At 35.7% G+C, this 13,706-nt stretch overlaps 1 protein-coding gene across 7 annotated transcripts in view; it reads right to left on the bottom strand.

Moving 5' to 3' along the window:
* Positions 1 to 13,706, bottom strand: part of BIRC6 (baculoviral IAP repeat containing 6) — a 186,514-nt gene that overhangs the window by 50,528 nt on the left and 122,280 nt on the right. For all 7 annotated transcript variants that reach the window (XM_074863360.1, XM_074863354.1, XM_074863359.1 and 4 more), the window contains 5 exons: positions 12,449 to 12,645; positions 9,974 to 10,274; positions 7,053 to 7,270; positions 4,557 to 4,721; positions 2,403 to 2,571 (listed from right to left, as the gene is read on the bottom strand). In XM_074863360.1, the coding sequence (XP_074719461.1) occupies positions 2,403 to 2,571; positions 4,557 to 4,721; positions 7,053 to 7,270; positions 9,974 to 10,274; positions 12,449 to 12,645 (1,050 nt within the window). The remainder of the gene's footprint in view (positions 1 to 2,402; positions 2,572 to 4,556; positions 4,722 to 7,052; positions 7,271 to 9,973; positions 10,275 to 12,448; positions 12,646 to 13,706) is intronic.

The following is a 13,706-nucleotide window of genomic DNA, read 5'->3' as shown; positions in this document are numbered from 1 at the left end:
ATTATCTGTCTGCTTTTGAACTAAACAGTAACTACTGCATTGGAATTATGCCTGGCTATCACTAAGACAAACTGTTTTCAGGGACTACTTTCAAACTAAATGCATCTGACTCAAATATTCACGAAGAGATTCTTTCCAGAAGTCATCCTTTTTGCACATTTCATACTGATATCCTATTACGTTTTCAGAGACAAGCCTGACTGATATAAACCTGAAAAGTTTTTATAATTTTAAATCCAGAAGAACATTGTTAATTACAGTTTTATGTATAGACTTTTGAACAAACACAGCAGGAAACATTGAAGACTATTGCTTGGATCAAAGCATAACAACCTTCAGAGTTTACAGTTCTAAATTCCAATAGAAATAACCTCATCATTTGTGAATTTGTAATCAGAAGAGCAGGTAACAGCTTTTTGCTGAAAAGCAAGGTTTTGCTTTGCTTTAATACAGTTTAGCTGCTACATTAAGAGCTATACATCCATTTATGAAAAAGCAGGAAGCATCTGCTTTGTTCACTCTTTACTAGTTGTTAATTCACAAGCACATTTCAACATCCCCTGCCAACCACAAACAACAGTAGTCCAGCAGTGGAAAACATACCTAAAATGAACATTTCCCACTGAAACTTTGCTTTTTCTTTGTACTTTGGGAAAACAAATGGTCCCTGAAAGCCAAACTAGTTTGAACTTCTCACCATCAGTCACATACCTCATCTCTCCTATCAGTATCTGACTGTTCTTCCCCAGTTAAAGGTGACTTATACAGACAGATATGTTTTTCTATTGAAAACAGCAAAAAAGCAATTTCAACAGCTGCAATTCATTTATAACTCAGAACCAACAGCTTCATCCTTTAGATAACATAGCATTTTTGCCAGGTCTTTCCATGATTTTTCCTTTCTACCTCAACAAAGAAGAATTTATAAGTATCTGTTAGAATAATTATTGTTTCACTTTATCACTTACTTTATTGTTTTACATTATATTTTCACTTGCAATAATGAGCCTGGTGTACAAGCTACACAGTTCATTTTCCTCACTGTAATATGTGCAAAACAGAACCAACAAATTCATTGCAAAATTAGGGAGATGTGTCAAACTGGACTGGCAAGTGAAATATCTTCATATTTTTATTAGGCCTCAGCAGACTTTTTGAACTACTTACAGTCCATCATACAAGATTATGTAATGCTCTAGTTATTACAGATTAAAAAGCCACGTCTTGTTTTAGCCACGTTCTTGTTTTAGTCCTATGTAGCTTTGTAAATACTTAAGACATGGATGATTCTCTTTTACCTCTGAGATAAAATATACTCTGTAATTAAACAGGAAGCTATGACATTGTTTCAAAAAATTCACATCACCACACCCTACAATTGGCATCCAAAAGAACTGCAGTAATGTGACAAGAAGTTTACCAGTTACTCCAAAAATAGGACAAGCAAAATAAGGTCCAAAACCAAATTTTTCAGATTGGGAACAACTTCTGCTACTTAAGGATTAAATTCATCTTTACAAACAAACTCACTCAACAAAAATCCAACCTAAGGCTCAGCCAGTGTTTAAAAACTTCAAAATTGACAGTTATCTAAAGAAAAAATGCTTATCAGTATCTTCATACTAAAGCCTGTCATCTAGTGAGACTGAACATAAACCACAAAACTCAGTCTGTTGGTTTTGCCACTAGTTCCACACTGGCATTTGCTTAACTCATACTGCTTGACACTACATCTTGTACAACTGAAATGGTTTCCACAGCAAGGTACAACATACTGGATGAAAACTACCAAAACATCTTTGTTTTAAAATTATGAGTAGAAATGTGATGACAACATAACTCTTTTGTTTTTCCTTTAAAAATCCCCAACAATTCTGTTGTTCCCATATATTTGAAATATTTTGCAGTTTTGACAAGAGGCTTATTTTTGTATTTCCTAAATAAAGCAGAAAAAGCTCTGGTCAAAATAAAAGACTATTTCCCTAGTATGTGCAACATTTATCAACTTCAGGCATATACTTGCTCAATTTTCTTACAAAATTAACATTTTACTTCACAGTAAGATTCAGGGTCTTGTCTAAAGTAGTCTCCACGTATATTCTGTAGAACTAAAATGTAAACTTTTCAGATGGAAATACTGTTTTCCTGTTAGTTTCAACAGTTTAAGAATTAAATTTCAGATTTTAAAAAGACATTCAAACAACGAAGTTTAAACTCTTACAACAAATGAGTATTTCAATGAACACTAACATTTTGTTTGCTAAGGCTCAAGTGATTGTTCCATTAGTACAATTCTAAATTGGCAAATGTACTGAAACTGCCCCAAACTACCTATTGTTTACATAAAAACTTATTTATCAGAAGTAAGACAACTTTTGATTTAGGAGACAACGGCACATTACCTGAATCGTTGCGGAGGTATGATGACATTGCTGGGATGAGGCAAGACTGACTGAGTAGCTCTAGGAGAACAGATGGAAGAGCACTGCTATTTTGTCCTCTACCCTCATGGCTAGTTTGGGTCTCTCCGTTTGATGTACTCCCTGCAGGATTTATGTAACTGGCAAGAACCTGAGATACACAAAAATATTTAATCAAAACTGATTTATTTTAGGTAAAAGAACTTTGACTTTCCTCCCTTAAAGAAGATGCCATAATACTTCACTAGCTGTTTTTCTGATTTAGTACTGGTATTTATTTCAGCAGTCCCAAAGATGTCTCAGAAGAAATTCTGTACAGTTATTAGATCATGATTCCAACTTTGGCTAACGATAAAATTAAATAACTATTACAATTCTGAATGACTTTAAGAGATCAATTAGTATGAATTTTGACAAACCCACTGGAGTTACTGAAAGCAGGAGTTCATGAGCTCACACCACAGACATGCAGCTGATCGGTCCCATCCACTTTAGAACATCAACTAGCAGCAAAAGATTTTTTTTTTAAAACTACGAATATCTCAAAACCCCTTTCTTTTTGGATGGGACTTCAGTGACTTTACAGATGAAACCACAACTTACAGTGAGCATGACAGTTACTAGGCACACCCACCTGTGAGCACAGCTCTTGCAAACACAGAGCAGCCTTCCCCTCAGCAACGGCAGGGGAGTCACCTCACGACTGCACACCTGCTCCTCCCAAGGGGAGCTCTGGCTGAGTTCACAGGCCCTTCCACGTGCTGTAGATGTAAAACCTAATGTACTTCCATGGGTCTGATTTGTGTGGCTGTACTCTCAAATTTAGTAACTTCGAAGGCTTGAACGGCTGTATTATGTGAAGTCTCAGGGGCTCTATTCCCATTTTAACCTCTTCTCCTTTCATTCTCCCTCTTTGCTCTAACCCCATTTTTGCTGCAGCATCTTATCAGCACTCCGTACAACAGAATTTTTCTAAGCAACTTTTCTAGAGAAGGGACCAGGGAAAGTCTGCTGTACAACTGGACTGACATCTTCAGCAAAATGCTGAGGGGTTTTCTACTTCTTCCTCCAATTGCTAACTGCCCAAATCCAATGCCTCCTTACCTCTTGACTTATCACAGTTATGACTAAGCCTCTGCATGGCACAATACCAAATACTGCCTAGAAGCTTTGCCAAGAGTAATTCAGGTGATTTTTCCTCTTTCTTGCTTAGGAAAATTGTTATGGATTTTATTTGTTTTGCTTTTGCAAGGGACATGATACAAGTGCCTTGTAATTTACAGTAACTGAAATAACTGATTACATCAAAATGATATCTTCATCAGTTGGGGCATGGGCATTTCAGAATTTCATCTCCTTTGTGATCTACCCTAGCAGTGAGGTTAGCGAATGCATTTGAGCTGACAGTTCTGTGAATGAAATTTTTGACAACTAGATAGAATCTCATCTTCCTGACACTGACCTCAGATACAGGGGTTGGCTGCATTTCACAATGGACTGAAAAGCCTAATTATGCAGAATTTTCTTCTCCTTAGCATAAGGCATTCGTAAGGCATCAGAGTTTTACGAAGATCTGGATGTTTACTGGTGATTTACTATTGTAATTTAATGGACATACTCATGATTTTATATTATGTCTGAGTGAAATGTTATTGTATTGGCATAACACATTCATGGACACTTGTAACAACTAAGTGCATTTCCTTAAAGCAGAGCAAAGATATGCGAGAAATGAATAGGTAAGATTATTTGGCACACAAAGCAATTCCTATTCCCACACCCTCCCCCTTTAATGTACAGCCTTTACTTCTGACTGAATGCAGTGATGTCAGAGATATGCAACAGCTCCAGGGAAATACACTGGAATGCTTCTTGGTTCACTGTCTATTCAGAGCTGTCACACAGGCTTACCCACACAGGTCTTTTTTATGCAGCAGCCTAGTGATGTTTGAAAACAGCCTCACTCCAAATATAATCTATACCATTTTTCATGTAGACAGGCGGTTGTAAATTATCTTTTGCCCAAAATACCATAATTACTCTGCTATATGACTGAAAAAATACAAGTTCCATTTTTACCTTCCAGTCCTAATGTTTCAAGTGCTTATCATTAATCAAAATTTTATTGTTACACACCTGTAGAAGGCAGGTCACATGCTCTTCTTCTAGCCTTTGCTTAGTCAAAGCTTGTTCAACATCCCATCCTGAAGCTGTGGAGCCTGTTCCAAAGCCTGTACCCTTAGCCCAGTACAACTGTTGTTCCTCTGTTGATGCACTGTTGTGTGTACTTGACACCTGTGGCTAAGTTAAAAAAAAGAAGGTCACAAAATATTTCATGTTTTTTATCTTATGAACATTGTCTTTAGAAAGCCTTTGTTTTGCAAAAGAATGCAATCCCAATTTATTAAGTTTATAAAGGTATCGTCGGGATCCAGTGAAATTCAAAGCTTTAGACAGGAAAGAGACTGCCACATACATGAAGTCCTAGTATAGGTCGGCACTGAATTGTTCCAAGTGATTCTTCAATTTGACTAGGACTATAAGCCCATTTTTGTTCTCTTTTAAGATACTATCACTGCTTATATGATGAAAGGTATTAAAATGCTACTTAATCGATATCATGCTAAACATCAGAGCTCTGTAATTATTACTATTTAACACCTAGTCAAGTTTAATAACATAATTAGATGAAAGGAACGGGATTAGAAATGTTTTCAAAAGTACACAACTGAAATGTTAAGATGCTCAAGCATGCGCTGATTTTGAATAAATGCACCAAAATAGCAAGAGGTGTAAGTTACATGTACAGCTCTGCATGGGATCTCTGGGTCACTGCAACACACACTATTTCCTCTCCAGATAAGAGGAGGGAAATACCCTGTCCTTAAAATGTTCCGAGAGATAGCATTTTCCCAAAGATGCTTGCACAGTTTTTTCCAATGGTCTGCCTCACTGCATTTTACTAACATAACTCCAATATTACATTGCCTAGCCTTTATGAAACTATTTAAGTACTTACGTTAATTTTGAAAGTTTACCAGATCTTTGGGGGAAAAGATGCAGAAAAAATTCTGATAAGCAATTTTAACTACTGTTTTCTTAATTATTTATTTAGCACCCTAAAAAAGTGACCTCATTTTCTGAAGCAATGAACACTTGCTACTTTCATTAGAATTACTCAGTGACAATTAGCCTTACTAGAAAACAGGTCATGTGAGTAGCTGCCCGACTTTAATTTGTAATGTCTGTTTTACAGCTCTGAAAACTTTCGTCTTCTGTTCAGACCTTCTTCAGATTATACATGAAGGAAAAGAAGTGATGCATGAACAGATGCAACGGTAAAAAAAGTGATCACCTATGAAGTACCATACTGACGGCAGTCTTGAATCAGCATTTAACTTTTACATTGGGAATGTAATGCTTCTCGGTGATGAAATAGCTGTGGTGTTATTCTCGTGTAGATATTACTCATTACATCACTCACGAACACATTGTGTCTTTAACACTCAAGAGGACTGTCATGAGCACTGACTTAAAGCACTTAAGGGAAAGCCTAGCCCCAGAAATACAAGCCTCAGTGCAGGTCTGATAGATCTCTAGTTTCAAGTTACCATCTATCACCTGACAGATATGAATTATGAGAAAGCAAGCTGGTTAAGGGGTCATGGTAGAACTGAAGCAGAGATAAGAATTAATGGTTGCCCTTTCCCGCCAAAAGCACAAAAATGCTAAGGCATTAATATGTCAACAGCCTGATACACAATTAGAAGCAGAATATCTCAGCTGCCCCTTAAATTTGACTAGCCATTAAAGTGAATTATTCTCAGGCACAGCTTCATCTCTTCCTTGCTCGACCCCTCATCAGTATCAGTGCTGCTAAAATACAGACAGCCCTATATTTTGCAGCTACTTAGCCATATTTAGCCACTGGGAACTTTTTTATGAAAGTCTCTGCCACAACAATGCTGAAGAGGGCAAGTCATTGATATTTTTAAATGCTTTTATAGACAATTGCTATGTTAGGCAGAAATGGCAACTCATAATCCTAAAAAAATCAGGGGATACATGTTCTGAATAGAGGGTGGTATAATACAGGAAGTACTGTGAAAAAGTTCGTGGGGATTCACTCAGGATCTTGAACACTATGGAAAATTTTTGTCTTTAGGTCTCACTTCCCCCATCAGTAAAAAAAGTATTAAAAAAAAATCACTGCATTAATTCTTTAATTTTCACAACTCATTTACATTAGTGAAGCATTTAAGAGGAAATAATTTGCAGCCAGTAGAGTTTAGATGATGAATGCTAGATAAGGTAATGAGGTCATGCTATGTAATGAGGATTAAAGAACCACCATCCATTGAACATTATGACTCTCATGCACTGGAAAAGGTCCTGTGAAAGAAACTGACCACACCTTAAAGCCTTCTTTGTTGGATAAACTTCATGATTACTATGTTTATTTGCAACACGCAAATACAATTACTCAATCAAGTACTTTGTAATTATTTTTGTTCTTTATTGAAATGCCAACTCTGCAGAAATGAGACTATAGTGAAAGCAGTGAGATTATTTTCTTTTTTATAGTTAAAATTCTTACTACTTCTCAGTTGCAATTACTCTGCTTAAACATACCTCTGCCTGGTTGGGACTAGAGTTGGGCACTCTTGGTGCATGGTGGCTTAGAGCAGACAGACAAGCAAGGATAAGATGTATAGCCCCAATCTCCAGTGCCATCCGCCTAAGCAGTACTCCATCATCAGTAGTCAATGGTGTAGTGCTGAACAAACTGCGCAGCACATGGAAGGGCAGAGTTGGAAGCACGTTTGCTGAAGGAGACTGCAGGATATGACCTAGATTGAAGAAGAAAAATATCAAAACCACATTTTCTTTCAATAGTTCAATACAACCTGTTAATATCTGCAATAGTTTATAAACAACACACAGAAATCTACTGGGGATCTGCATAAGCAATCTAATATTAGGTTTCTCTTCACAAAAAATTTTCAGCAGAAGAGTGTAGAAGAAAGAACGTTTCTTTATTTCCTTCATGGATTTGGTTAAGAACCAACCTTATAAAATCTGATTCACCATTTCCAGGAAGAAAACTTATATTTGTGAATAACAGTGAGTATACTTCTGTATTAGACTCCACTTCCGGTTGTATTTCTGAATGAAGAAAACAAAGGTAATTCGAACTACTTTTTTTTTTTTTTTTTTTTAGAAAAAAACCCCATTCCAACTACAGCAAGTTAAAAAATGCACGTGGTCAGCTAACTGCAGCTCAGCTGACAAGGTGTAGTTTACCCTGATAAAGGATTTTTTTTTTTCGTATTTATGTGCCCAAAGTACAAATTAAGTCACTGAAACAATCCAAGCTGTGATGCTATTCAAGATGAATACATAACAAAATACTAACATAGTTTTAATTAGATGAGCTACATGTTTGAATTTTGTAGTAGAATTATTTTAAATTTTTAACCCTTTTGCATTCTGAGCAAAAGTTACTTCTTTTAAAAGCCACATTTCAAATAATAGTGTGACCTACTAATGCAACATACTGAGATTTCGGAAACTGTCTTGATTTTTTCTGTACTTAACACTACATTTCACATTCCTTCTGCAGTGCATATATAAATAGAGATATGTGACAACTGAAAATGCTTCAAATACTGAAAATACTTCAAAATAGCCAACTGTTCAGAAGTTTGCTTATTTTAAATATAAGCTTATTTTCTCCCTCATTCTTAAAGTTTATCAGCTGTCTCATCATCCAGAGGTCTAAACTGAAATACATTGCAATTATGCATGTCTATATATGTATGTATATGTATCTACACACACATATGCATACACACACAAGTTGATTCATATCTCTTTTGAAAAGATGGAAGTAAAGAGTCCTCCAACTGGTATCTTCATAAATAAAACTGAACACCTCTGGAAAAAAGCCCATCTGACAGACTTTCAGAACTGCAGGTATAGCCAAATGACAAGGAGACAAAAAAAAAAATCTAAACATTTGCTCATGATTTATCTTGCAGACAACTGAATCCATGTTTGATCTATAAGCCATGGATTTCTAAGTGCAGCTCTTCATATTATGCGAGAAAGTAAAGAGATTCTAGGTGTATGAAAAGATGCATTTCCAACAGAAAAGGAAGATATTAATGCTTTGTACAGAGAATTAAGGTGGACTACTGTGTACAATTGAGCCCAAATTCATAAACTGTTGAATTCAGTCATTTAGCTTAGGGAATGGAGAAACTGACTGCTTAGTCTAGCAAAAACAAAGGCTAAAAGGGAATACAATTCTTGTCAACAAATGCATCGGAGAAAGAATAGCTATTTATGATGAGGAACAATGCTGGCACAATGATAAATGGGCACAAACTGCATATGAATAATTTCAGGCTGAAAATTAAAGAAGGTCCTACCTACGAGGAAAATGATGTTCTGGAACTATATTCCAATAGCAATAGTGGATACACAAACACAAAAAAGAAAGCAATCCAAATTTTAAGGGTTTGAGGTGGTCTTTTCATGTAGGAAAAAAAATAATCTAAAAATTGTTTGCAATAGCAAGGGACTGGAACCACTCAAGGACATAAAAATCTGAGGGACTGCATATAGTCCTTTGGTTAATTACTACTCAAATTAGGTGGGAGCAAGTAGCTAGACCGAATTTTTGTCATTCAGTTTATTCTTGTCTACTGTCCTATACCTAAATACAAGAGAAATAACAAGATAAACAGAAAGGAGGGTGTAAATGAGACTCTTAGTTTCTCAGTTGGTCTTATGAGCTACACATTGTCCACCAGTCTATAGGCTGCTGAATAGAGACTAACTTCAGTTGACTGTTGCATAGAAAAAACAGCATTCTTTTCAAAGTCATAATGAAAGGGAATGTCTTAAAATTACTAAAACATCTTTCACATACACTCTTCTGGTTTTTCAAAACACTAAGAAATACAAATATTAGAACTACATGCAGAATTCCAGGTTGGGTTGCAAAGACACTGACTACAAATTGTCTCTTGGCTCATCTGTTCATCGAAGAATATTCCATTTCTTCCTCTGAACTCACACCACTAAGGTAGACCTCCTGCTCAGCTAATTTGATTGCCGAGATCTTTAGATCTTTCTCTCCTTTTCTAAAACAGTATTATTCAACATCTGCTATAGCTATGCTGCTATCCATAGTATTCTGAATTTGGTTGCAGAATTATGCGATGTTTGCTCAATTAGTCGAGCATACCCAGCTACTCAGATCGTTGTCTGAATGCACTGTTATCTTGACAGTGTCATTTTAAGTTTTATCAGCAGTTATTTTACAATTACTCTAACATCTAGATGAGAACACTTGAATACTTATGTGACAAAACTCTACCAGACAGAATTTAATATTTAGAGACAACAGACTATCAAAGATACTAGTAACAGAGTTCTGCATAAACCAATTCTAACTTCCTGCTAAAAGCATTACAGTGTAAACAAATTTAAGTAAAATGATCTAGCTGTGGACTACAAAGAAACATAGTAATTGCAGCACATACTTCCTTCACCATCATCTGTAACTCCCAACACCAATCTCAACAGACACTGAGCATGTTTCCGTTCTTTTAGCAGCACCTCAGCATAGCCCGGGAGACGAAGAAATAAACCAAAGGCAGCCAAAGAATGTGCGGGTATGGGAGACATAGTCTGAACTGTTGACTTGATCGGTGGAGGTTCTGCAGCAATTGTTTCTGGTGCTTCATACACCAATTCCCCTGACTGTTCAATGGTAACCCATTCAAACTGATCACTGTCCTTCTGCTTTTCCTGTGTGGTCGATGTAACCACTGGAGTGCTCACCTTAACCAACAGAAACAAAAAAAAATTTGGTAGTCATTCAGTTAATCACCTAGGCAAAAATTTTATTAAAGTTAGGATCTAAAGGACATACAATCTTAATTCAGGACACTGTTAAAAAGTCACATGAAATTCACTACCATGGCTAAAAAGGGCATACTTGTTGCATTTTCAATACAGTTCCCAGAAAGTCCCCCCTACAGAAGCAAACAAATATTTTGCCAACCTAAAATCCTCAGTTAAAATGTATTGCTTAAAGTCTAGAGGTGTAGGAGACATAAATTACACTGAAATAAACTATACAAAGATTAGTTTATATATCAGACTGTTAAATAAGAAATGCCCCTTTTATTTTTAACATTAAGCACTGAGTGTGAACTCAGGTGTTTAATTTTTAATTACATATTTCAAAAAGGAGAATAATTAATCCTAATACCTTTAAAAACTAAGAAGCAACTTGGGTATCTTAGCAGTCTTGTAGCAACTCATGTACTCCTTTTGGGCTTTTGATTGATTTGGCAGGCTTTATTACTATTATGCTCTAACACAGTGGTTCACTGTTCTATTTTATGAAGTAACACTGCACAGAGGACTATGCAGCGAAGCATGATAATGGGAACCAGAGTTTAAGGGGTAACAGTTGTACAGTTCCCCAAGAAACAGTTGTACACGCAGTTAAAATGAAGGTATGACAGGTCCCTCTCATAATTAAACATCAGAGACGTTTCAGGCTTTTATGCTATTCAGATGAACTAATGCAATCATATTTAAAATTTTAGTATTTATCACCACACTGATCTAAACTGGAAGAGATTAATCTGAAAAACCCTTGCAGAATTTATTCAGAATACCAAATTCATAATTAAAAGTCAAAGCCATGTTTAACTGCATTTATTCCAATCATCTACACATTAAGAGAATCAAAAGTATCAGTGACTTTGAGAAATATAAAATTAAAGAATGAAGTGTCTGGAGAATTCATCAGTCTTCATTCCGAATCTTCTATTTGATATTATTGTACTTAATTTTTATGGATCACAGAATTCTTATTCAGCATTTGAATTCAAACTTATATCTCAAGCTAAAAAATTGTGAAAAGAAAGTAACTTTCCAGGACTACAGAAGAAGAAGGAACAAAAGGGATGAAATTTCTCATGGTCATAAATTGCCTTTCATCGGTTGCAAAATTCCATGAATCAGTCTTCTTCAATACAGAGTACACATTAACTCTCTTGGATTTCAAAAATACAGTAGTTGTTTATGTGAACACACTTCCTTAACTTTTAATTTTCGAACAGGCTTGATACTGGACCTCTAAAACATCTTCGCGTAACTATTAAACACAGGATTCATATTAATTATCCGATCTCACTACAGGATTCCCATTCCTGTCATAGCTTTGCACTCAGGGTACTGAAAAGCCCCCTTAATTCATGATTAACTTACTTTCACAGGGAATAAATATTCACAATCTTTCCTGTTAGGAGTATCAGCCAAAACTTTCAAAAATATAGCCAAATAGAATTTGAATAATTCACAGGTTATTACTTCCCTTTTTAATAAAAATTGTGTGCCTAGAACAGCAGTCAAAGGAGTAATTCTGCACTAATGCCACTACTGACACTTTTGAAACGCCTATCTGTGCCTCCAGTGAAATTCTATACATAAGTATGCAAAGAAATAACATATATTATTATTTTATTTAAATATATTTATGAAAATAAAGATAATTAAGATTATACAGTTAATTACCTATAATAATAAATCTAAAATAAAATTATGTAATCTGCTTTGAGAACTAAATTTCACTTAACCATAAAAAAAATCCCTGAGGCTACTTTTACATGAGCAATTAAATGATAAGCAAGTATGGCTTCATAGTACATCAGCAACTTCACGTTATTCATAAAATATTTTGGCGGGTGTAGTAATAAAAGCGAGGCAAGCAGCAACTGAATTCATGCTTTTGTTCCACGAGGACAGTGCTACTCAAGCAGCCTATAACATGCATAGGGAAGCAGCATGTATAGCTGGACTGGGCTGTGGAGTTACGCACTTGCCTATTTTAAAGCAGCTTCCCCACATAACTGAGGTGTCAAACTGAACCATAGAGAAATATGTCCTTAAAGAAACAAACCACTCTTCACAAGTTCTTCTACACTGATTTTTTCACTCACTTGTTGAATTACATCGGGATAAAGCATGGGGAGTCTCTCAGCAATAAGGGCCAATCCACCCATTCCTGCAAAAACTTGCAGTGGAGACTGAATGGGACAGGTTTCAAGCAGCGATTCATCTAGAACTGCATCCATACACTCATCCCCAGGACTGATGGCTTCATCTTCAGGGCAAGGTCCCAGTAAGTCTGCATGCTCTACAAAAACACAGAGGTAAGAGAAATTAATACATCATCATCAATACTGTGTTTATTTTTTCATCCTCATTTAAAAGTGGACTTAAAAAGTATCAGTTCCTTCTTAAGCAAAACCTGAGTCGAGAACCTGAAATGAATGAGTACAAGAATATCAAAAGAAAGTAAAAGTATTCGAGGTACCTTTTTTCAGTGATGGCAAGATCCATGTCATAACTTGGGATTATTTATACAGGGTTACATGTTAATTACTAGAAATTTATGTTTTACTAGAATTTGATCTATACCTTCAAGATTTTGTTAACATTGGAATTATGACATTTTTTAACTGTCTTTCATCTAGGAGGTAAGTTTGTTCCTCTCGATGAATAGTTTATAGCTGAAGAAAGGGAAGATAACCTTACTTAAATTAGTCTTTATTTTTCCTCAAAAATGCTGAACAAGAATTTTTTTTTAGTTTCCCCTTTCCCATTATTTAACTCACCATCCATGAAGTCATATCACCTATCACTCACCATACCTATCATTCTCACATCTCACTGAGGTGTCAAAATGCCCCTCTGACAAAGCTGTGAAATTTAATTCTATTGTTCCTCATAAAAAAAAGCTCAACATCTCTATTTTCAACTTTCTATTAGGCTCCATCCTCCCAGTTTATGACTAAGCACCCTAATATCTTGTACAACAGACAAAAAAAAAGATCATTTTATACACTGATGCACAGAGGTTATATATACAGAACCCTACCACAATCAATTTTGCCAAAAATCAACCCTCTTTGCTTGTTACCACAGGTAAACTTCACAGTCAATATTCAATGTATTTCAGCTAAAAAAAATCCGTATTGCAGAGTATGTTGTTAAATACTATAACGCAGTGGTCCTCAAAGCCTTCACAGTATACCCACATCAGAAGGCAGCATAGATCAAGTGGTCTTAGTATTTCTTTGCTGTGAGCAGCCTGACACTCAGCTGAAAATCCATGATTATACTTAAAATGTTTCTATGCACACAGTATCACTTATTATATACTTATAAAAATGCAGAAGCATGTGAAAGCATAAT

Source organism: Strix uralensis, chromosome 3, assembly GCF_047716275.1.
Source record: "Strix uralensis isolate ZFMK-TIS-50842 chromosome 3, bStrUra1, whole genome shotgun sequence".
Classification (NCBI taxonomy): Eukaryota; Metazoa; Chordata; class Aves; order Strigiformes; family Strigidae; genus Strix; species Strix uralensis.
The sequence above is the reverse complement of the archived record's forward strand: the minus strand, read 5'-3'. Positions and strand labels throughout refer to the sequence as shown.